Source organism: Pollicipes pollicipes, unplaced genomic scaffold (assembly GCF_011947565.3).
Source record: "Pollicipes pollicipes isolate AB1234 unplaced genomic scaffold, Ppol_2.1 Scaffold_7261;HRSCAF=8764_pilon_pilon_pilon, whole genome shotgun sequence".
NCBI classification, from domain to species: Eukaryota; Metazoa; Arthropoda; class Thecostraca; order Pollicipedomorpha; family Pollicipedidae; genus Pollicipes; species Pollicipes pollicipes.
The window spans coordinates 49,317,021-49,340,518 of NW_023597054.1; the positions used below are offsets into that span (position 1 = coordinate 49,317,021).

The following is a 23,498-nucleotide window of genomic DNA, read 5'->3' on the forward strand; positions in this document are numbered from 1 at the left end:
GGCCCTCAATCATCGATACCAAGCGGTCTGAGCGAGCCCTTGGGGATCCAAGGGGGTGGGGGGCGTGCTATCTGTGCCCCCGCTGTCTGTGCCACGGAGGTATCATTGTGTGAGATTATTCAAGTGGTATGCAGGTTTGACAATTGTGATACTAGAAACTGCAGCGCAAGGCGCTGCTGTTTTCTTTTTGTCCAGTTCCCACGCAAACTATGGAGGGTTTTCCGGTGCGACGATGATGCGAGACTGCAGCATGGGGGAAAAGCGCATTATTACCTGCCGACGTGCTGCGACACATACCAGTGCATGACCTGTAAACGGTTTGATGACGTGGTGTTCATCTGCGATTTACGTGACACCGAAAGTTCTGCGCCGAAGCACGTCTGCTTGCCTCCAGAGATGAAGGGGGACGTAGCCAACATGTTTTCCACGTCCCCATCACAAATTCAGTGATCAGGAACTGTCACTATTGCTTTCGCCGGCTATGCTTCAGTGTCAGCAGCCATTGGCTGAGAACAGGCAAAATTTGGAAGTTACTAACCTGTGCTTTATGGCACAGGTGCGGCTCTTGTACATTCGGTGCCGAGCTGACGCCGAGATGCTGCTATGTTGCATAACGGGTGATTGAAATTGGCCATTTTCTACCGATTTCGGGTCCCGAGATGCAACCGCTTGTCAGTTGCTGGAAGCAACGAAATAGCCCTGCTGTGTCATGATGTACACAAAAGAACACATTAGAGGCGACGGCCTTGGTTAAAGCATACATCTTCGCTTCCATCGAGATTTGAACCCTCACCCCCGCGTTTTTGGAGGATGCGTAAGCCCAGTGCGCAGCCACCTTCTATTTTGGAGGGTGTGCAAGCACGGTGCGTAACCACCCCCGTTTTGGAAGGTGTATGAGCCCGGTGCGTAACACGCAGCCTTTCCCTTAAATTCGTCTATTTTTTCGTGCACCAAACAGCATTTGCCGGTTTAAGTAAATATTTTGTGCCGGATTACATGCATCGGACTTAACACCCCCACCTCCAGTTTCGGAAGATCGCCGAAGGATAGGAAGAGACACTGTGGTGGCCCACAAAAAACATGCAATGCAGCACTTTTGGAAGCATGAGGTCTGCAAATATGGCGTGCTTGTGACGATAAGGTGAAACCGGCTCGCGTCATGCCGCCTGTGAGTCAGCGCGCCAACGCGGTTGCCGCAGTCGCAGAGTTGCAGAGCTGGAAGGCGGGGTTGCTTGGGTCGCCTCCTGTCGCCTGGACTGTTCGCAGACACGTTCATCCGACGTTTCCTTAAGTACTCAGAATGTCGGTTACCCAAGTCCAGTCAACAGTAAGTTCAGCCGATTGCGATTATACGATGTCAGGTGTTCATGCGGCCCTCTGGAACATGGACTTTGGAATGCCGAGCTGCCTGATCCAATTGAGCGAGTATGTCTGATGTCATGTTCCCTGTGCAAGTACTCTGTGTATTTCTGAAGTTAGATATACCTTGTTCCACAGTGGGATTTGTATTTTGTGGTCTGAAATTTTTGCCTTGACTGATCATTATGTCACAAACTCATTGCAAGACATAATCCATTGTAAGCGTGAAACCATTTTATGATTGGTGGACAGGCAAGGAATTGGACAGCAGAAAACCAGTTGTGTCTGTGGTACTTCCGTGACTATGGGTTTGACACCCTATGACCTTTTTAGTTGCTCATTTACCTGTGCCTATGTCATATTTCCTGAGGTCATATGGCTGTCATGTTGGTTGCCATTCCTTAGTTGCCATACACAATTCCTATACTTTAAACCAGAGTTCTAAACTAAAGGGGGCCAGGCAGTTTCTGAAGCTGTGGCCACAAGTAGGCAGTCCTGGCCTCTAACTATGACATTCTGCCCTGATTGTGCTATGTGCAACATGCAGGTGATTTATGTGCTCCATTGGATGCACTTTGCTTGGAAACCTTACAGAAAATGTTAGGCTGAAGGCTTCAAAACAGAAAACTGGCTGTGTAGATAGATGGCGATGTGCGTGTGATACCAATACTTTGGTTGCTCATTCTCAAGTTCCAAAAAAGAATCAGTTCTGGTCAGCAGCATAGAGGAAGCAGGAAGCAGGAGCACATGTGGCTCATGATTACCACAAGATGGTGGTTGGAGGGCCTTAAGAAAAGCTTTCATATTTTAGGTCAGACTCATGATTTTCCCAGATTCAGGTGTAGTTGACACTGTTGAAAGTTAAAAATGACTTTAAAAAACATGTAGGATACTGCCAGCTAGAAACAGCTGGTATTTGTAACTTTTGACTGGTCATAAAATATAGTTATTCCACGAATGTTTTGTTTTCAGATGATACCAAGTCTATAAACCAATTGCATATGACAACTGTTGACCATCCCACAGGGTGTGTTCAATGTCAATGTGACTTAATTCTGTGAGAATCCTAGCTCTCTGGCAACCTCCACAGGCAATTCTTTGGCACCAATCCATTGCCCTTTGACCCCAAACCTGGGCACCTGACCTGCCTGGTCCATTTGACAAGCCTGGGTCGCTGTAATGCTGGGTTGATCGCCACCTGGTCCGATGCTGATTGGCTGGTTTTGAGCAAGGGAGAGGCCATAGGCAGAAAACCCTTATCTGGGAGTGTAATGGCGGAAAAAATGACACGTCCACGTGCCCCACCTGATATGAAAACACTGCAGCCCTACCAGATTTTGATACGCTGCTCATATCTGCCCCACGTCTTACCATTGCATATTTGCTCGCCTATATCACACTTGAAATCATAAGCTGCTCGTACCTGTAATGCTATTGGTAACCTTGAGGTCGCCAAGCATTGCATCTTCAGGGTGCAAGATGTAAGAGTGTTGATTGCGCCTTAAGTCGTTGATGTGTTCATTGATTGTGAAGGTGGAAGGAGCGGCGAGAAATGCGCTCCCTCCCCCTCCTACCTCCCCCGGCAGCCGGCACATGGGTTGTTTTAGGTGATGTGGATCAAAATAACGCTGGAGCGTGCGCTAGGTATTTGCGACTTAGGGGGCCTGAAATGACACAGGCTGTGGGAAAGGAATCTGCTATTAGGACAGGCTGTGGGAAAGGAATCTGCTATGAGGGCAATATCCTTCCCAGCTGTTAAACGGCTGCCAGCGTGCATCATGCGATCACCTTGATGACAACTGTTTCAGGATGAGTTTAAGAGCAAGCTGAAGGAGGCCGCCAACAAGCTGGTTGTGGTGGATTTTTATGCCACCTGGTGCGGGCCGTGCAAAATGATCGCCCCGAAGATCGCGGTGAGTACCATCTGGCACGTTCCAGGAAAACCGATCCTGCGCCCCCCCCCCCCCCGCCCCCAGCGCAATATTCGCTTGGATAAGATCGTGACATTATCTTGTTCTGGAGATTCGCTTTTGGTTTCCATGATACTGGTACGTCATTCATGCGTTTTCGAGAGGTTTTCGTAGTCCATATAGGTACGCTCATGGTCATGGGTTAGGAACAGGGGGGGGGGGGGGAGGGGCCCATGGCCCTCCCAACTTTCAAGGTGGGGGCAGCATTGTTAACTGCCCCCCCCCCCCCACACACACACTTTTCAGATTGATGCCGTGCTTGGCTTACTTTTGCATTGCATTTAACATATATGCTGATTTATCCAGTTCACCAGCCATCTTCCTCAAGATGCGTCATCTTTTTCGGTTGCTCATTGGCCACCACTTACATTCGCGGCGTGGGGAGACTGCAAGGTCTGGCGTCGAGGTTTTTGTTAAGATTTGTGAGAGCACATGCTCAAAATTATGTCACATAGCTTGCATCATCAATCGATTTAAATGTCTAAAGGTAATTGTTTCAGAAGCGTCATCATTTTCGTCTGCCGATGGGCCACAGCTAAAAGTTAGCCACTAGACTAACGCTCCACGGACTATGGAAACTGCAACGCTTGGTGTGGGGGTTTTTGTTGCTGAGATTTGCGAGCGCGCATGTTAAAAACCACGTTACATAAATTGTATCACGTATCGATTGTACCGATTCTGACTGGATGTCGAACATTTCCAGCCAAACATGGCTTGGTCATGTTAATGCACATTGTTGACCGCTCAATCTACAATCAAGTTTTCATCTTCAAATTTCGATCAAACATATTGATCTACAATCTTCTTCCGCGATGTTCTTTATGCTTGAAGAACCTTGCACATTACATAAATTTTATCACGTATCGATTGTATCGCTTCTGACTGGATGTCGAACATTTCCAGCCAAACATGGCTTGGTCATGTTAATGCACATTGTTGACCGCTCGATCTACAATCAGGTTTTCATCTTCAAATTTAGATCAAACATATTGATCTACAGTCTACTTTCGCAATGTTCTTTATGCTTGTAGAACCCAGATAAAAAGTTCCGACGAAGGTTCTGAATTCTGTCGTTTTAGAAAGAGTTCACTAAACCATTGTAAATTAAAGGTGCCGGTGATTTATCTCATGCGATCCTTCAACGCCTGATTTTTGCAGTTAATGCAGACTTCAAGATGCATACATAATTGATCTAACGGTAGTTTTTGTTTTCTGTTCTAGTTGCAAAGTAAGAATAGCAATAAAACGAAGAAAACCGTTTCCCTTGTCAACAAGTAACCTATGTGCGGAGCTTTTTTATTGGGGGGGAGGGGGGAGGTCACCACAAGAGGAGCTTTTTCGACCCCTTTTCTTCTCTGGCAAGGCTCTGGCTACGCCGCTGCCCACACGCAAAAGCAGATCAAGCCGTCAACATGGAATGATGGGCAATTAAATGTCCGGTGGACCAATTCATACCCGAGGCAGGCAGCTTGTGGGAAGCCTCTTCTGCGTTGGTTTGGTGTAAGGGAAGATAATTCGAAAACGATTCTGTTGCAGGTGTCTAACCTATGTTTTACGGACCAATGAGTAGTAATGCTGATCCAAAAATATGCAGCAAAGCAGCCATATGATCAGTTCGCCGTCAGTCATGCGGGAGACAGCCTTCCCAGGGCAGTGGCCGCCGACGGCGGGTAGGAGCAGGGCCCGGGTGAGGAATTTATGACAGAAAGGTGTTTGTTCTTTGGCTTGGTTTTTTAAGCAGGATTTGTAGTTGTACGACTTTTGTCACACTGTTTTTGGCAGTTTCAAGCTTCCCAACTTGTTTCCGTCTAAAACGCCGCGACGTCTTATCTCTTGAAAATCAGCCAGCGAAATGAAGGCGCATTAAAAATTTGTCGCACTGTGAGCCGTCGATTCGCTTTCAAAATTCTCACCAACCTATGTCCAGGCCGTATTTTGGCATTTACCTTGTGAAGGCAAATGCCACCTCAACGACCCAAAATGCCTACCCGCGCATGGAATTTCACCTCCCCAGGAAAGACAATGTTGAGATGGATGAATAGTTCTGGGAAACTGGACAGCCTTATTTGCCGAACGATATAGATGAGTCGAACAGGGAAGATTGTGCAGTAGTTAGAAACAGCTCTATGTGCATAGGTAACAAAACAGCCGTGACATTTGAATAAAGAGCGACAACAACGTCCATCTCTACCCCCCCCCCCCCCCCTGGTCATCGGGCTTGCTTTCCAGAAAAAGTTCCTGAAGTATGCCTTGAGCTTAGCCCCCCCCCCCCCACTTTTTGAAACATTCCTTTGCCTCTGTTCATGGCGTAAGTAGAGGGTATAGTCAAGTGTTTAGTCAGCATAGTGTTGGTTGACTGTCTTCGTTTTTAGCTGTGAACAGGTTGTGTGAACTGACAGATTTGCGGTTCATATTGCTTAGACATTTACAGGTGTGATTTTTACCGCGTTGCGTGTATACGGCGACAGCGCCCTGTGTAGTGTATGAGAGGGCTCACGAATTATGAACACCTTGTGGGAAGATTGCGTTGTGCCAGATTGGCACTTGCAGGAATGCATTTTTTAAAGGGAATGTTTCACATTTGAAGATGTTGAAACGAGGATTAGATATGACGAAGCAAGCTCACTTTTAACTATTGGTATGCTCGTCAAGTGGAAAAGACTGGTCTGGACAGCACAGTCCTCTGTTTAGTAAATATGCTCCTCAATGCGCCATGGTTTGGTAACGTAATCGTTCCTCGCACAACATTGATTGAGAGCCAATTGGTGGCCGTTTTATCTGGAAATCGCGCTCACGAACGCCAGACATGAACGCCTCGACGATTGTGTTTTTTGACCTTGATCGCCGCGCGGGTTATGAATTGAAACCCTCTCCCTGAAATGCCTTTCCCATTTTCACGGTGCGTGTAGCTCGGAAACTGGAGGGGCTAAGTCTTAATAAGGCAGGATTGTGAACAGCACCGGGAGGTCGTCAAGATGGCTATTTCCGTTCAAATGTAGGATACTCCCTTCAACATTTACCTGCATTTGCTCCAGTTCCGTAGTCCATGCGCCCAAGAACCCCAAATCATCATCATAATCATCATTATCGAGTCACTGAAGGAGGAGACCAGTGCCAGCTGTGATCCGTTTATGGAGCCATCACTCGCCATGCAGCCACCGCCCCTGTCGATGACGGTCCTGCAGCGCCTTGTCATCAATTCTAGCTTGAATTTGCTCCTATTGTCCGTACAAGTTATGCTGTGGTGTCCCTCAGGGCCGTGGTGATAGGCTATTCTGCAACCCATTTCTGTGAATGGAAATCTGGGGTCAATCCGGACATTGGCCTTGTGGTCAGCCTGCACCATCGCCTGAGGCCATTCACCGAGCCACGTGAACCGCCAGTGAGTGTCTGCCGTAACGTTCCGACGCGGGTCATAAGCTGTCACGAAAGCTCCGTTCGCTAGGGCGATCGTAGCCGACGGCGGCGCATCAACAAGTGATTGCCAACATAACGAAGACAAATCCGGCGATGTAGCTGAAGTTCCCGGTCATTGTTTACGCAAATCGAAGGTACAGATAGGCGCCCAGAGACAGCCGAGGGCTGGCGTTTGTATTCTCTTCTTCGGCTGCGCTGAACGGGCGAAATGGCTAATTTTCGTGGAACCATCAACGCAGTCGTGTGGTTTGACCACGAGGGAGGCATGGCAGAAGGTGCCTTCTGCTATTCTAGTGGATTGGTGCAACAAAGACGTGCATGGTCCACATTTTCCAACCGGACTACGTTACAGTGAGCAATAACCTAGAAGTCATTCAGACACTGGTTATGTCCAGCCCACCTTGCATTGTTGCAGGAAGCTCATCATTAATTGATTCCAAACTAAAAAAGGACCTAGATTGAACTGGCATAGAGTAGGCCCATACATTTAAAATCGCAAGATACATATGGTGATGATTGACTGTTTTGGAGCGTGCAGACGGTCTTGGTTATTTGGAGCCCATCAGCGCATACGCACTGGTGGCGAGGCGCGCCGAACCGTTGCTTCGAGAGCTTTGATGGTGTACCCCAAGCCCAGCTTTCTAAGCTGAAATGTCAAGCCAGATTTCCTAACTGAACGTCTAAACGGTCCAAGCCAGAGTAGCGGCTGAGCTGAACTGCGCCTGCGCAGATCATCTGCTGACCCCTCTCGCCGGAGCGTCGCCAGTGGGCCGCCACAGGCAGCCGGCGAGGAACCACTGGGTGGATGGCTATGGTCACATGGCTGGGGGCCCCGTCCACACCGTCCGTAGCGCGGCGATCGCAGCCGTTGTGGCGGCGCCTTATCGCTTGTTGGGAGGCGGCGGCGCTAGTGCCAGCCGACGGGCGACGCGTGCAGGTTCGGCGAATAGTGACCGTGACCGGGGCGGAGGTGACCATGACCGAGGTGAAGGTGACCATGACCGTAGTGGAGGTGACCATGACCGGAGCGGAGGTGACCGTGACCGGAGTGGAGGTGACCGTGACCGGAGTGGGGGTGACCGTGACCAGGGTGGAGGTGACCGTGACCAGGGTGGAGGTGACCGTGACCGGAGTGGAGGTGACCGTGACCGGAGTAGAGGTGACCGTGACCGGAGTGGAGGTGACCGTGACCGGAGTGGAGGTGACCGTGACCGGAGTGGAGGAGACCGTGACCGGAGTGGAGGTGACCGTGACCGGAGTGGAGGTGACCGTGAGCGGAGGTGACCGTGACCGTAGCGGAGTTCGTGACCTGGCCGCCGATCCGTCGACCCGGGGGGGGGGGGGGCGGTGGGCCTCTTGGCCTGCATCGCTCGCCACGGGCGAGGGCAGGACTGGCGCGTGGCGCCCGCCTGGAGACGAGACGCGGCGCGCCGGGCCGCCGGCGGCTGGAGGTGTCCCGTCGCGCCGCTGCTCTGAGTCATCAGCTGGGGGCCCTGTCTCGGGGCCAGCGGCCGATGTCGACCCCACGGCGACCCGGGCCTGGCCGAAGCGCGCCGGCCCGCCGCCACTCTGACTGTTGACGCGTTGTCGTGGTGATGATGTGCGCCACGATAGGACTGGCGGCAATCTGCCGACACGCACGGCCAGCGGCGGTATTGCGCCATGGGGATGCGGCGCCGGCCGGCGCGGGGAACCACGGAAAACGGAGGGTTTGCCCCGGGCAAACGAGGCTGCCGCTGTTATTTCACAATAGTGGGGAGGGCCCGCTCGTCACTCCCCCCCCCCCCCCCGCCCATCCACACGCGTCCGCCACTGTGCACGGTATTGATTTGGTGTCTCGCAGCTGGTCACACTGGCGGTAGTCATGAGCGCGAATGCTTCCACACAGCTGTCCTTTCCCACCCAGGTAGTACAGACGCACAAAAAAGAAACCACTAAAACCCGCTCACAGCCTGCCCATTAAAGCGGGTGATATCAATTAACATAACGCGGTACGACTATTGCTGCTGGGTTGCCACGGTCGACGCTCGCTGGCGGTTCGCGTGACTCGCTGGGGCTTCAGTCGATGCTTCAAGCTTACGGCAAGATTGAAGTCTGGGACGGGCGAGGATTTCCAGCCCGTAGAACTGAGCTGTAAAACCGTTCGCCCCCTTGCCTCCGCTGGGCCATCAACATGTCTTTCGGCGTGCCACTGCCCCGCGTCGCTGCGGTCCGTGTTGTCGGTGTCTGTAACAGCTGTGATACTTTGTAGCTGCTTGCCGCGTTAGATCGATGAGGCGCCCGGCTGTGTTGATCCTGAACTGGCGTGACGTTAAACATTGGACGGCTGGCGACGGCTGGACGTATGTGAGGTTGCCATGGCGCCCGCCCGATTACGACCACGCGTCAGCCACGGGCTTCGCGTCGCTCTGACATGATGACTGGCCCTGGTGACTCCGCCGGAAAGCGGCGCTGCCGGCGTGCCGGTCCGTCGCCCGGTGTTGGTTAGCACGTGCCAGCGAGCTCTGCGCCGCCGAACGGGCCCGAGTCGGAGACGGCGACGGCCGGCCGTCGGGCGGCGGCAGTGGTGCGCGCGCCGTGTCGATCAAAAACCTCTTCACTTTTTTCTGGATTTCATGCGAGATGATATGGATTACGATGGATGTGATATTGTGTTATTATGGATGTGGGCTCGTAAGGATTCGCTCCTTGCAGTGAAGTGCACGTGCTTCCTTCACATAACGTGTGTCTGCTGCGCGAATCCCGAAGCAAACCCAAGAACTACGTCGCATTTCAAATAACCAGTGTTTCGACCACCATCGGCGTTCCTGCACGAACCTGGAAGTGTCGGCTGTATGGCACCAACACGCGCGGATGTCCCCGCCACCACCAGCAGGGCCGCGTTGTCGAGCCGCTGCTCTGAGGATCAACTGAGCCGGCACGCGTGCACGGCCGACGGCGGCGTTGCCTGTTGTCGGTGGGCACCGGGCGCCACCGGGCCGCAGTGCCTGCTCTGCGCACCACCGGGCGCCGCCGGGCCGCGGTCGCCAGCTCTGCACCGGACGCCACCGGACCGCGGTCGCCAGCTCTGCACCGGACGCCGCTGGGCCGCGGTCGCCAGCTCTGCACTGTGCGCCGCCGGGCCGCGGTCGCCAGCTCTGCACCGGACGCCACTGGACCGCGGTCGCCAGCTCTGCACCGGACGCCGCTGGGCCGCGGTCGCCAGCTCACCCGCGCCGCCGATCCCACCCGAGATATCGCGCGGCCGGCCGCCGGCCCCGGCTTCCGGAATGTGCCGCCGGCGGCGCCGCTGGCTGGCGGCGCTACTGTGTCGCTTCGGCTTCGTGTGGGCGCTGCTGCCACCGGCTTACGTGTGGCGAGATGTGGTGAGGTCACCGTGGGGTAGGTAGGGTGCGGAGATCACCTGGTTAGTGAACGGAGACCGCCTCGTGAGGGAGCGGAGACTGCCTCGTGAGGGAGCGGAGACCTCTCGTGAGGGAGCGGAGACTGCCTCGTGAGGGAGCGGAGACCGCCTCGTGAGGGGGCGGAGACCGCCTCGTGAGGGAGCGGAGACTGCCTCGTGAGGGAGCGGAGACCGCCTCGTGAGGGAGCGGAGACCTCTCGTGAGGGAGCGGAGACTGCCTCGTGAGGGAGCGGAGACCTCTCGTGAGGGAGCGGAGCCTGCCTCGTGAGGGAGCGGAGACCTCTCGTAAGGGAGCGGAGACTGCCTCGTGAGGGAGCGGAGACCGCCTCGTGAGGGAGCGGAGACTGCCTGGTGAGGGAGCGGGGCATCAGCGTAGTTCTCGGCCTCGGCCCGGAGGAGCGCAGCCGGGCTGCCCAGTCGCCGACAGCGACAGGACCGGGGTCGCTCCCAGGAGCACTGGCCGTGCGGCGGCGAGCCCTGGTCAGTCGCGCCGGGCTGCCGTCCAAGCTCGTCGGTTTGCCAGCCGGAAGACGGGTGCCGGCGTGCGGCGTACACAGTCACGCCGCACGCCGCGCGTCGGTGGGCCGACCCGACGCCGCGGGCGGGACGTCCGTCGCGGCCGCCAGCCTGCCACCCGCCGTCGACTGGAGGCGGGCCGAGGCGATGTCGTGTCAGGCGGCTGCGGCGCCGCGGCCGCCGACCCCGCCCGGGGTCACGCGGTGCGGTGAGTCGCCAGCGGACGGCCGCCGACCGGCTGTCTGCGGCTCTGACCGCACCGCTGACCCGCGCGGTTGCCGTGTGGCGCCTGCTCTCCCCGGCAGGGTGCGCTGCCCGCGCGCGCAGTCCAGCACCCGCGATCCCAGCGTGCGAGCTCGCGTTGCCTTTCCCCTTGCCGACGAGGCCGGGCTCCGTTGCGCTTCTGTGTTGTCGGACCGGCTTCCGTTGACTGTCGTGACGTCACGTACCTGTGCCGGCCTCCGGTGAAATGACGTCGACCGTGTGGTCTGGCTCCGCCGACCCCCGCTCCCCCTCTTCCCCTGCGTGTCCCGGCTTCTGGTGAGATGCCGCTTGCGTGGTATGTTCGGCTCGCGCGGCCGTCGGTCGGCGGCCGGCCGTTTCCCGGTGTGCGGTGGGCCGGCCCGAGTCATGCCCGAGTCCGGCAGCGCCGCCGCGGTCGATAAAGCCGGCCGTCACCGGCGGATGTGGCCGGCGGCGGCGGCCAATCACAGCCACCGGCCCGGCCCCGCCGCCCGCACCCGCCGGCGTGTGGCAGGAGGACCCCCGCCGACAGAGTGTCCCCGATGGTGTCGGGGGAAGGCCCGCGCGGAATACACGAGGAAAAACACACAGATTACAGTCCCTGGCCATGGGCGGAGAAGGCTCGGAGAAGTCAGCACGGCGGGCAAGCCTTCCGCGAAGCACAATTACCTGTGTGTGTGCTGGGGAAAGCTGGCACAACCGTGGTCACACCCGCCGCACTGCATTCTGCACCGGCTGCCGGGCGGAGCTGGTGCCTCGCTGACGCGTGTCGCTGCCCGCTGGCTTTCTAGATTTCTTCCGTTCTGCAGTGGTGGATAGTTCTTACTCGTTTGGACGCTTAGGATGCTTAAAAACAGTGGCTTGTTCGGGGCGTGGTCTGTCGTCCTCTTCAGTAGTGCACGATATGCGAGAGCACATCCTCCATGAAATGTGTTTTCCTGCGGGAGCTGCTGACCTTATAGGCAGGCTTATGTGCGGCGCCAATCGGAATCGAAATCGGTATGAATTAAGTTTTCGTTGGATTAAGATGGAGTTAATCCCTTTGAGAGGGCGTGCGTGGCGGAGCCATTGCTGAGTGAACCACATAGGTTAGAATCGGGAACGAGTCAAATTAACTAAAGATGAAACGTGGGTAACAAAGGATGTTATCGTTTTGGCAGCCTCCATATGCGCATCAAATTAAACAGTTCAACCACTTTTGTATTTTTCAATATGCGGTCTGTACACACTTTTGTATAACCCTAATATGGCGAACGCAGTCGCAAACACTCCGTAAAAGGGGCGTGATGACGTGCGTCGCGGCCCTTGTAAAAGGAAAGAAGAACAGCTTATTTCGTAGATTTTTGTTGCTGGAATAGACTCCGTCGGAATCAGTTCGGCAATCAAGCGATAGCCCTTGACTTTGATTTGGAGTCGGCTCGGAATCGCGGTGTACTGCTTGAAGTCGCGGTCGGAATCAACCTCAGACGCGGAGTCACAGTCGGAATATATTCTGATGGAACGGAATCAATCATAGGTCCGCTCACGGGCGGCCTCTTTGTAGGTACCGCTGCTGGGACGGAGCCACGAATCCATAACGTTGCAACAACGAAAGCAGCAAGCAATGCCATTGTGCCATCAGCTTCCAAATGACAATGTGGGCATGCAACCAAGTGCCATCATAGCAGCACGTCTGCGTCTGACCTGTCTGCTTCTCGTGTGTTCGTGCTCCGTGCCTCGCCTCGCTTCGTCCACCCCGCCCGTTGGCATGCGGGCGCGCGGTGCGGTGGACTGGATGAGCCGCGTCCAGTGGCGCGGGCGGGAGGAGGCACAGGGGGCACACGCCCCCTCCCCACACACGCACTTAGGTCCCGATTTGAGGCCCAAAGACCCCGGAGGACTGGCCAGAGGTATTATGGGTCCTGGTCTCACGGGCCGAGCCCTCAAATGCCAGTCAGAGGGCCCTTTGCACTGATTGAGGGGCCCTGACTAGGTAAGGGCCTATGGGTCGGTTAGACACTACCAATACCGAACAGTCGGCTTCGTGTCGGTCTGGGCCTGAGGCCTCATTCCCCAAGCAGGGACACGGCTGAGGCCCGCGATTTACAATGGCCGGGGCCCCAAGGTCAACGAGAGGCCCCCTTTGTTGACCATGGGCCCACAGTGTCTCGCAGGGAGTCCTTTGTTAGGGAGGGGTCCAAGTCGGTCAGAGACGGTGCTCGAGGTGGCCCGAAGAGGGGCCGATGGGGCCTTCTGAACCGACGATCAAGGGCCCGATTAGAAGGCTGGAGGACACGAAGGGCCGGCTGCAGGTCACATTAAGGATCACCTACAGGGTGGTGACCTCAAATGCCAGTCCGGACAGCCCTTTGCGCCGATTGAGAATCCCCTGGAACAATGCGTGCCTCAATTTCGGCCAGAGACTGGCAACACTGAACAGTTGTCTACGTGTCGGTCTCAGCTTTGTGGGCCCATTTCCCGGGCAGGGACAAGGCCAGGACCCAAGGCCAGGACCCATGTTTTGGATTGGTCGGTTGCTGATCTGTAGCATTGAGGGGCTCTGTGTCGATCGGGGGCCCGCAGTGTCGAACAGCATGCCCTGTGTCAGCAAGGAGTCGCCAGTCGGCCGGGGAAACATTCGCTGAACAGGGACGGGGGCTGGACTCCGAATGCCAGTGTCTCCTGTGTTAGTTGTGCCCTCTGACAATGAAAGGATATATGACAACTTACGGTATTATGACGATGTAATAACTTATGAGTCTGCAGTAAGATCGTCGAAGGGTCCTGTGTCAGTCAGGGTCTCCAGTGTGGAAAAGGCCCTGCACCCTGTTTCCGCTAAGAGCCGGTTAAGCCGAACTGGAGTCTCCGCGCCAATTAGTCGACCAACCGCGGCGACAAGGGATCTTTTTGCGTCAATGAGGGCTTTTGCATCGATGTGGGGACAACTGCGCGAGTTAGAAGGCCTGTTGCATTGGGAGAGAACCAGTGTATAATGCATCCCTTTGAAGGCCTCTAGATTGACCAGGGGACCCTGCCCTTCTGTCGCCAGAATTGCAACTGGAAGGTACCCCGCGCTGGGCCTTTCAGCCCATGGCCGGGAACGATGACATGCCCCTAGTGTCAAAAGAGAAGAAAAGGCCAGCCCATGTCTCCCTGAGAACGTCCATCTTTGCGCAGAATCGACTTGCACAAACAATTTTGAACCTGCGCGCTAGTAATCTTAGCAGCGAGTACAGCTATGGCCGGGGTTCTGTTTCCGTAAAACCGAGCGGCTTTGTCCCCTGCACATAACACCAGGCCACGGATGTCGAGCGCGCGAAAAGGACCATCCGAAATAGTGCCTCCGAAAATCTTTCAAGATCAATTCGAACCGTTCCCAGATTGGACAGGGGCCAGAGACAGGACGGGTGGGCCAGCGCGAGCCTGCGCCGGGGCGGCCGCCCGCAGCGCCATCTCGCCGGGGAGGATGCTGGCCTCCCCAGCTGGCGTGGTCTTCGTGCCGTGCGTGATGTCGGCCAAGGAGTCCAATCATCCCTTACTTATCTTGTGCGTCTGGTCACTTAGATTGGGCTGCAGCATGCCACGGATAGCGTACCTTGGACTAAGATATCTTTATCGATTGAAACAGCTAAACACTTGACGTCGAGCGCTCGGTCAGCCCTGCGTCTGCACTTGAGAGTTTATACACTTCTGACGGGCGTGTGCACGTACATTGTACTCCGAAGATGGCCTTGCGTGAATGACGAAGCAGCTCAATTGACACTGCATACGCTGCAAAATGACTCGCTAGCGGAACTGGGCACGCAACTGGCGCAGTTTCCGCCGCCCGCGCCGCACGCGTCGCGTGTTGCTAGAAACTCCGGGTGAGGCCTGAGCCTGAGGCTTGAGCAAAGAGCGTTCAAGCCTGCTTACTGAGCGGCTGGGGGACGTGGAGCTGGAGCTGTGGGCTATGCACGTTTGGCCACGAGCGTGGTTGTCGGGGCTGGACGCGTTTCACAGCGTATAGGTGAATGGAACAGACGTTCTTCAGCTACCTTGTTTCGAATCGGAGGCGTACTCATGTAGTGGCCCTGGAGGCTACGTGCTCCCGTGATGGAAGTCATGATATGTACTAATGTACGCGCAAACTTCACGATAAAAAATGGAACGCAGACACGCAAAGCTACACAGATCGAAACCTGCGATATTGTTGCACGCCAAGCAAGAAACTTTGCGCGTCTGCCGCGAACTGAGTTTGTAGTGGACGATTTGCGCGCCTGTGGCAAAATGGGTCTTTAGTGGGAACTTTGAAGCTGCACCCCTCCCCCTCACCCACCCCGTTGTGAGTGGCTGCGCATATGTTCCTGTTTCGGATTCGTCGTGGTCGAAGTCTGTCACTGAAAACATTCGTGCACGGGGTGCATGACTGTTAATCCTCTGCAGTTGAAGTCGCAATGTCTGCGCCGAGGCCTTTATGACAGTTTAGTGTCCAAGCGGCTTCCATCTGTCCGCAAACCTCGCCTCAGTTTGTGTCCGCGTTGTGTCAGGCTTTGGAGCCTGGCCATGGGTGCGCGCGCTCTGTCGCCGGTCGGTCCGATCGCCGCTGTTCTAGAAGGGAGCCGCGCCGGCACGGCGTGCATGTGCCTGGGAGGGGCCGGGGTCAGGGCGTCGGGGAGGGTTCTGTGTTTCTCGGTCGCCGTCGTGATCACACCGACCCAATTTTCGCCCGGCCGCGGGTTTGTCCGGGTCGTGACGTCACGCTGACTCAGCGGTTCGGCGCCCCGGGAGGCGTGGGCGACGCGAGCCCGCTGCGCTGTTCGGGAGGGGGGGGGGGGGGGGACAGGGAGCGACGCCCGGGGGTGATCCGGTGGCCTGCCGACCGCGGCTGACTGCCGTCTGCGATAACAAACGGACGCGCTGCAGCAGACGCTCGTGAAAGTGTTCCAGAAGTTACCTTTGTGTGACGCTCAACGGCTGGTTTGCCTGACTTCTCATGACAATATCGAAGGAAGGTGGGAAATTAACCCGATCGACCAATGCGGCTTTTCCCCTTCCCGTATTTTTGCCGATGACCGTTCTGGGATATAGCGAATTTGAAGGCGTTTTGCCTGTCGAGGCATGGCAGCAGTGTTGGTATGAACCCACTTCTTCGGCGTGGTTTCGTCCAACGCCCCAGTGCCCGCGAGGCGAGGAAAAGAATCCACCCAGACGACCTGTCAGTTGCTATGCGACGTCCATGGCTGCTCCGAGAACCGCAAGCGGGCGCTGTTCCCGGAAGCTGTAAGGGATTGTGTTGAAGTAAATGTTAAGCCCCGGGCGCACTTTGTCATCGATGTACTGTCTGTGACACTGATTGAGGATTTCACCCAGGTCCAGAACTTTGATAGAGAATTGGGAGCCTCGACTGGCAGGTTCTTGGCAACCTTCCAAACCGAGTATGACTCACACCGATGACCCTGAGGCTGCAAGGTCGTCATGGCTGAGGCTCGTCAGTCGGTTTCCTGTGCAGTTCACAGGTGCTGTTAGGACGCCCGCCAACTGTTTGCTTGCACATCATCATTGCTCACATACACGCGTAATGTTACCGCGCACGCATACATGTGTAACGATGGACGATCCGCCAGTACGCACTTGCCGGCATATGACGTCATATGAGCGCCACTGTAAGGCATGGCTACAGCTGGTACTCCTCGTGCTGCCCGCAGCAGACGTCACGCCCTGTCACGTGACGGCAGAGTGACGTCACCCCCGGCGTCGGACGCGCTCGCGCCTGTGCCTGTACAGCGCGGTCCGAGTCACCACTTGTTACGGCGGGCTGTGGCACCTCTGCACCGGAACGCCTGTATGCTGAACGGAGCTAACAGCGGCTGCTTGCGCCTCTAGCCAGGGCGTGGGGTCATCGGAACGCAAGCGCTCAGACTTGTTCGACGCGCTCAGACTGCAGGCCTGGTCGAGCCGGTCGGACTGCAGGCCTGTTCGAGCCTGTCAGACTGCAGGCCTGGTCGAGCCGGTCGGACTGCAGGCCTGCTCGAGCCAGTAAGACTGCAGGTCTGGTCGAGCCGGTCGGACTGCAGACCTGTTGGAGCCGCTCAGACTGCAGACCTGTTCGAGCCGGTCAGACTGCAGGCCTGTTCGAGCCGGTCAGACTGCAGGCCTGGTTGAGCCGGTCGGACTGCAGACCTGTTCGAGCCGGTCAGACTGCAGGTCTGGTTGAGCCGGTCGGACTGCAGACCTGTTCGAGCCGGTCAGACTGCAGGTCTGGTCGAGCCGGTCTGACTGCAGACCTGTTGGAGCCGCTCAGACTGCAGACCTGTTCGAGTCGGTCAGACTGCAGACCTGTTGGAGCCGCTCAGACTGCAGATCTGTTGGGGCCGCTCAGACTGCAGACCTGTTCGTCGAGCCGGTCAGACTGCAGGCCTGGTCGAGCCGGTCGGACTGCAGGCCTGTTCGAGCCGGTAAGACTGCAGGTCTGGTCGAGCCGGTCGGACTGCAGACCTGTTGGAGCCGCTCAGACTGCAGACCTGTTCGAGCCGGTCAGACCGCAGGCCTGTTCGAGCCGCTCAGAGTGCAGACCTGTTGGAGCCGCTCAGACTGCAGACCTGTTGGAGCCGCTCAGACTGCAAGCCTGTTCGAGCCGCTCAGACTGCAGACCTGTTCGAGCCGGTCAGACCGCAGGTCTGGTCGAGCCGCTCAGACTGCAGACCTGTTGGAGCCGCTCAGACTACATACCTGTTGGAGCCGCTCAGACTGCAGACCTGTTCGAACCGCTCCGCTGGCCAGGCGCAGCCGTAATTACAGCGCACCCGCTCGTCGCTTGACCTTGTCGAAACGATCGGCCAGCTGTGAGCGGGACGGCAAAAGCTGCCGCGTGGAGCGGCATCGCTCAGTGGCTCGTGTTCTGGTGCTCTCCGAGAGCACTGGTGCGTCGCCATTGCATCTTTCGCTTGCTGGCAATGCCTTGCTCGGTCTTCATCGTTTGGTGCTGGCCGTGCTGGCCTGAGTCCCCATGCCCTCCAGTTGTCTGCTCTTTCTTAATTTTGTTTCCTCCTACCCACCCACGTTCATTTTACTACCTGCCTATTCGTCATTTCCTTGCCCGTCTTTTTCTGTATGTTTTTGGAGCTGTTTTTGTCGCATGTTTATAACTGTGACCATCAGCGACGCGCCCTGAATTTCACCACTCGTATGCAGTTTTTCAATCTCACTGCATTCTCCTCGTAGCCGCCTCCAACGATGGCATGCTACCACTGACCCGCGTTGCATTTCTGTACCAGTTCCAACTTAGCTTCGTCTATCCTAGATTTCGTTGCCAGCGAAGTTGTACCGACAGCGAGTCCCTCACATCCCGTCAGCACCCAACCGTGAGCGTGCGGTGCCGGCCTCCTGCCTGGTGTCCGCCCGTCGCCGTGCCAGCACGGTATGGCGCCGTCCCGCCGCGCTTGCAGCGTCGCCGCGCCGGCGCCACAGCCGGCGGCGGCGCAGGTGCGGCAGCCGGCTGGTGAGCGGCGGAGCAGCTGCGGCTGGGCCGCCCTGCCGCCGTCACCGGCGCCATGTCCTGGAGCGATCGGCGACGCCGGCGGTGCGCCGGGCCAGCCGCCGAGGCGGCACACCAGAGCCGGCCGGGCCGGTCACCAGCCAGCCGGCGCTTGACGGAGCCATGACGCGTGGCATGTTGTGTCCGCCCATCCGCCCGTTGGAGGCTGGCGGCCGGCTCTGGTGCGTGCAAACATCCGGCTGAGTCACGCGGACGCGTGTGTGGCGACCTTGTCCAGATCGCGCCTCGCATGCCTGGCGTGCGCGGTCGGCCGCGCGGAGGAAAACGGCCGACTTCGCTTTCCTTTCACGTGATCGGCTGTTCTCGGGGACGGACCGACATGGCAGCTGTTACGCGTTGCATGTATTTAGCCGCGAACTGCCACACGGCCGGTGGGATGTCCGGGGGCAGCTGGTCGCCACATTGCAGACGAGCGCTGTCTCGAGCTCCCCCGTGAGCCGGCTCGGTCGGCGCTCGGTGGCTCGGAGCTGCTGGGTGAGGCGCCCCGCGGACGTTAGGCGATCTGAAGCGGGGGGCAATGCCCGTGAGCGATTTCCGGCGTTTGTGACGCAGGCGTCAGGCCGTGGCGACACTGCATCGGTTTTGTAGCGGGACTAGTACAGAGCCCGCTCTGCGTACTGCTCAGCGCGTCGACCGCCGAGCGATACAGCATAAGACGCTTGCGGTCGTCGAGAACGGGAGCAATCCCATTAGCGTGCGGTTGTGAGCGTGCGGTTTCAGTCATGCAACATACACTAGTCACGGACGATGCACCGGCGTTTCCGAAGGCGAGCCCGGTGTGCTTTTTCCCTATCCTTGCTACGATGCCGTGACCCATGCAGTAATGCTGCTTTCCTGCTGGTTAAGATAACCCTTTTCATCAAGGATCAGCATCACTCAAAAACGTGGCGGCATCTGCCTGTGTTTCTACGACGTCAGTATTTGTAGCGGGGGTGAATGCGAACGCGAAGCGAGCCCGGTCTCGTGTGCGCCTCTGACCCCTGCGCTTCTGCGTCGGCCGAGTCCCGGCGGCGATGACGCGCCTCTGCGGCCGCTGGCTCCGACCGCCGTGTTTACCATGCCGCCGACCTGCCGCAGGCGATGGCCAAGGAGCACACGGACGTGGTGTTCCTGAAGGTGGACGTGGAGGAGCTGGACGACCTGGCTGCCGACTACGAGATCAACTGCATGCCCACCTTCATCTTCATCAAGCAGGGCGAGAAGGTGCGTCGCCGAGAGCGGCGGGTCGGCCCGGTCGCGGCATCTCGGGCGACCGGCGGGCCGGAAACGCCGCGACCGCTGACGCAGCCGGGGGGGGGAGGGAGAGGGGGGAGAGGGAGAGGGAGAGGGAGAGGGAGAGAGGGAGAGAGAGAGGGAGAGGGAGAGGGGAGGGGAGGGAAGGCACGTACTCTGCCACAGCCGACACGCAGCATCATGCCCCGCCTAACTAGACATTCACGTTTTTTATGTAGTTGGGCAATTAGCAGGGTGTGAGAGGCAATCAGCACTTCACCTCCACAGACGTGTACCCCCACTCACACGATTGATAGTCCGGTCACCCTGGCACGGGTAGCGCCTGTAACCTCTTGTTATCATATGCTGGCATGGTGCCGAATTCGCAACTGGAAGCGAGACGTATTTGGATGGCAGTACCCTCTCGGCTGCGATACTCAACGACCCAAATAGTTGGATAATCTACTGTCCGCCCTTGACTCAGAAGGGGCCCGCTATGGGGTTTTGCGGGCCGTGCTGTTGATGCTGGCGCGGGTCAGCTGGCCAACGCTCCGCTCGGGCGGCGACGCCGGTCGATGAACCAAACGTGGGCCGCGACGCATCCAGCGCCGTGTCCAATAGGGCGAAGTGCGCCGATAAAGCGACGCTCCCCTGGAGCGCGTCGCTATGGCTGGGAACGGCAGCCGGACTCGCCGTCCCGTGCCAGCGGCCGATCGGAGCGCTCGATGGCGCGTGCTTTCAATGCGGCCCGTGGGTGCCGCTCTGCTCCAAATGGGTTGTGTGGGCCCTTGCACAATGGCTGGGCCATGACCCGGTAATTGGTTCGGTTTAAACGCGCGATGCCCATGTCCCTTTCAACAGACCACATGTCGACCGGTAGGCCGAAACTGCCTCCTTTGTACATCAATGTTGAAATGCGCCTTTGTAGTTGGTGGCCCATCATGGGAATTTCCTGCCGTTGCCATTGGTGTCAAAGGCCATTTGCGCCTAGGAAACCCGGCATGTCATGACAGAACTAAAAGTTGTCAAAACGATGACTGGTGTGTGCCAATGTAAACATCGGGTGACGGACCCATGCCTAATGGCGCGACTTTTAACTCATGTCGTCGGGTCTCTCTCTGTCTCTCTGTCTCGTCTCTGTCTGTCCTCTCTCTGTCTGCCCTCTCTCTGGCTGTCCCCTCTCTCTCTGTCTGTCTGTCCCTCTCTCTCTCTCTCTCTCTCTCTCTCCTCGCTCTCTCCTCTCTTCTCTCTCTCTCTCTCTCTCTCCGCTCTCTCTCTCTCTCTCTCTCTCTCTCTCTCTCTCTCTCTCTCTCTCTCTCTCTCTCTCTCTCTCTCTCTCTCTCTCTCTCCTCTCTCTCTCTCTCTCTCTCTCTCTCTCTCTCTCTCTCTCTCTCTCTCTCTCTCTCTCTCTCTCTCTCTCTCTCTCTCTCTCTCTCTCTCTCTCTCTCTCTCGCTCTCTCTTCTGCGCTTTCCCTCCAGCGTTACGTCCGCTGCGCCATATTTGCCGCTCTGACCGTCCCGCCGCGTCAGATCCGCCACTCTGACCACGTCCTTTTTCGGCAGGTGACCAGCTTCTCGGGCGCCAACGCCGACAGGCTGCTGGAGCTGGTGACACAGCACAAGTAGGCGCTTGTACCGGCCGCCGCCGCCGCCTCCCGCACAATCCTGCGCGCGCCAGCGCAGTGCCATCTTCGGCGGCGTGCGGTCGCCGCGCCCCCTGCCGGGCCGAATTCCAGCGCGGCGCGGGGCTGCGTCTGGCCTGCCTCGCACCGCAGCCCGCCGGTGGCCGGGCGTCCGGCTGAGAATGACCAAGTGTTCTTCACTGTTGCGCCTTATCCTGTATTTGCACAGTTTGTTATTGAATTGATGACTTCTTGGTCTTGTGAGGCACGTAGGATTGAACAGCGGTAAGTTAATATAGTGGATTGCGTTTCGCTTCAGTCTTTGCCCTGGTTCGAGGTCGCAGTGGATCGCTAGCGATTCATTTTCCTTGCGGAGGACATGCGGAATCGGGCAGTGGCTCCAGCCCGCGGTAGGTCAATACTTGAATAGTTTCTTTCACAGGATTGTCCAAATTGCTGCAGTTGCGGGTTGCGCACCGCCAAAAGCTCGAAATGGTCACGTGCCATGGATTGGACCCGTCTTGCAGCGGGAGGGCTGAGGGCGGCAACACAGTACCGTTGCTGGGGATGCAACTGAGGAACGCCCATGCTCTACCTCACTGAATGCGCACTGACCTGCTTTATTTGTGTGTCATGATGTGCGGCAAGGTTGAAGACTCAGTGTTTTCAATCTCACCAATATGACGTCGTTTTATGAACTTGTTCTCTTCTACGAAATATACCACCGTGGATTGTTGAGACAGCTTTGCTGGGTCCCGATCACTGATGATTTGTTGTGCCTGTTCATATCTGTGTTCACCAACGCGCGGACCACTGAACGCATGTGAGCGGCACATTGCCCAAGCGCCCCGCATCGGCTTAGACTCGCACGCATGTGAATGTTGACGGATTATTTGCGAAGTGTAAGTTGCACCTATAAGACAAAAACATGTCAAATTGCAAATAATGACAAAACAGATCAGATTCTAGAACACGAAATAAGCCCCAACACTGGCTTTATCGAATTCAATGTGTTGGTTCATCATAATATATCTTGAAAACTGTCTTCATATCGAAGTTCGGGTACGCCTATCTGGCAACACATGGGGTAATTGACTGTTTTGCTGCAGGTGGGACTGTTTCTTCAATGTACTGAGCGGGAACATTGTCAGTAGCAGTCGGACATTACAAGTCGTCGGTAGGTGCAAATGATTTCAGCAGCGCCGCGAAGTGAGCGGCACGGTTACGGAGGTCGGAGTCTGAACGTGCGCGGGAAGCGAGCCGTAGCGACGGAGGAAAGGAGCCCCGCACGTGCGCCGCTACAACCTGCAGGGCCCCGAAGCGACCGTTGCCGGGTTGTGGCTGGAGCGGTTTGTGGAGCTGCCGCTCCCGGCTCCGGTGTGGAGCTGCCGCTCCCGGGTCTGGTGTGAGCTGCCGTCCCCGGCTCTGGTGTGGAGCTGCCGCTCCCGGGTCTGGTGTGGAGCTGCCGTCCCCGGGTCTGGTGTGGAGCTGCCGCTCCCGGCTCTGGTGTGGGCTGCCGCTCCCGGCTCTGGTGTGGAGCTGCCGCTCTCGGCTCTGGTGTGGAGCTACCGCTCCCTCGGTGTGGAGCTGCCGCTCCCGGGTCTGGTGGTGGAGCTGCCGTCCCCGGCTCTGGTTGGAGCTGCCGCTCCCGGCTCTGGTGTGGAGCTGCCGCTCCCGGCTCTGGTGTGGAGCTGCCGCTCCCGGCTCCGGTGTGGAGCTGCCGCTCCCGGCTCCGGTGTGGAGCTGCCGCCCCCGGCTCTGTTGTGAAGCTGCGGCCCCCGCTTAGTGCAGCTATGGTGCGAAGCTCCGTATCTCGTCTCTGGTGCAACTATGATCCGGAGCTGCTGCTCCCCAGCTCTGGTGCAGAGCTGGAGCCCCTGGCTCTGGTGCGGAGCTGCCGTCCCCCGCTCTGCTGCAGCTAAGGTGCGGAGCTGCGCCCCCGGCTCTCTCACAACTTGGTGCGGAGCTGCCCCCGCACGGACGGCCCGAGGCGGCCAGTCAGTGCGCGGTTCAGGCCCTGCCGCGCCTGCGCTGACCATGGCGCCATCTGCGTGATTGGCTCCACCCAAGACTACGCCACCAATACCAGCGATGGCAACGGCTGCAGCGACAGCAGCGCCCTCACTGGGCACGGTGGCCGGGGACCAGAAATGCTAGTGACCTGCCAACGTCCTTAAGAAATCCATTCCATATCTGTGTCTCCGAGTCGATTGTAAACAGCGCCCTCTTACCACGCGAGACGC

At 57.2% G+C, this 23,498-nt stretch overlaps 1 protein-coding gene across 1 annotated transcript; it reads left to right on the forward strand.

Moving 5' to 3' along the window:
- The first annotated feature begins 1,182 nt into the window (after positions 1-1,182).
- Positions 1,183-21,480, forward strand: LOC119112063 (thioredoxin-2-like). Its single transcript, XM_037236041.1, has 4 exons — positions 1,183-1,327; positions 3,168-3,272; positions 19,499-19,624; positions 21,197-21,480. Exons 1-4 carry the CDS (start codon positions 1,301-1,303, stop codon positions 21,257-21,259), a joined length of 321 nt encoding a protein of 106 aa, XP_037091936.1. The 5' UTR covers positions 1,183-1,300; the 3' UTR covers positions 21,260-21,480.
- The last annotated feature ends 2,018 nt before the right edge of the window (positions 21,481-23,498 follow it).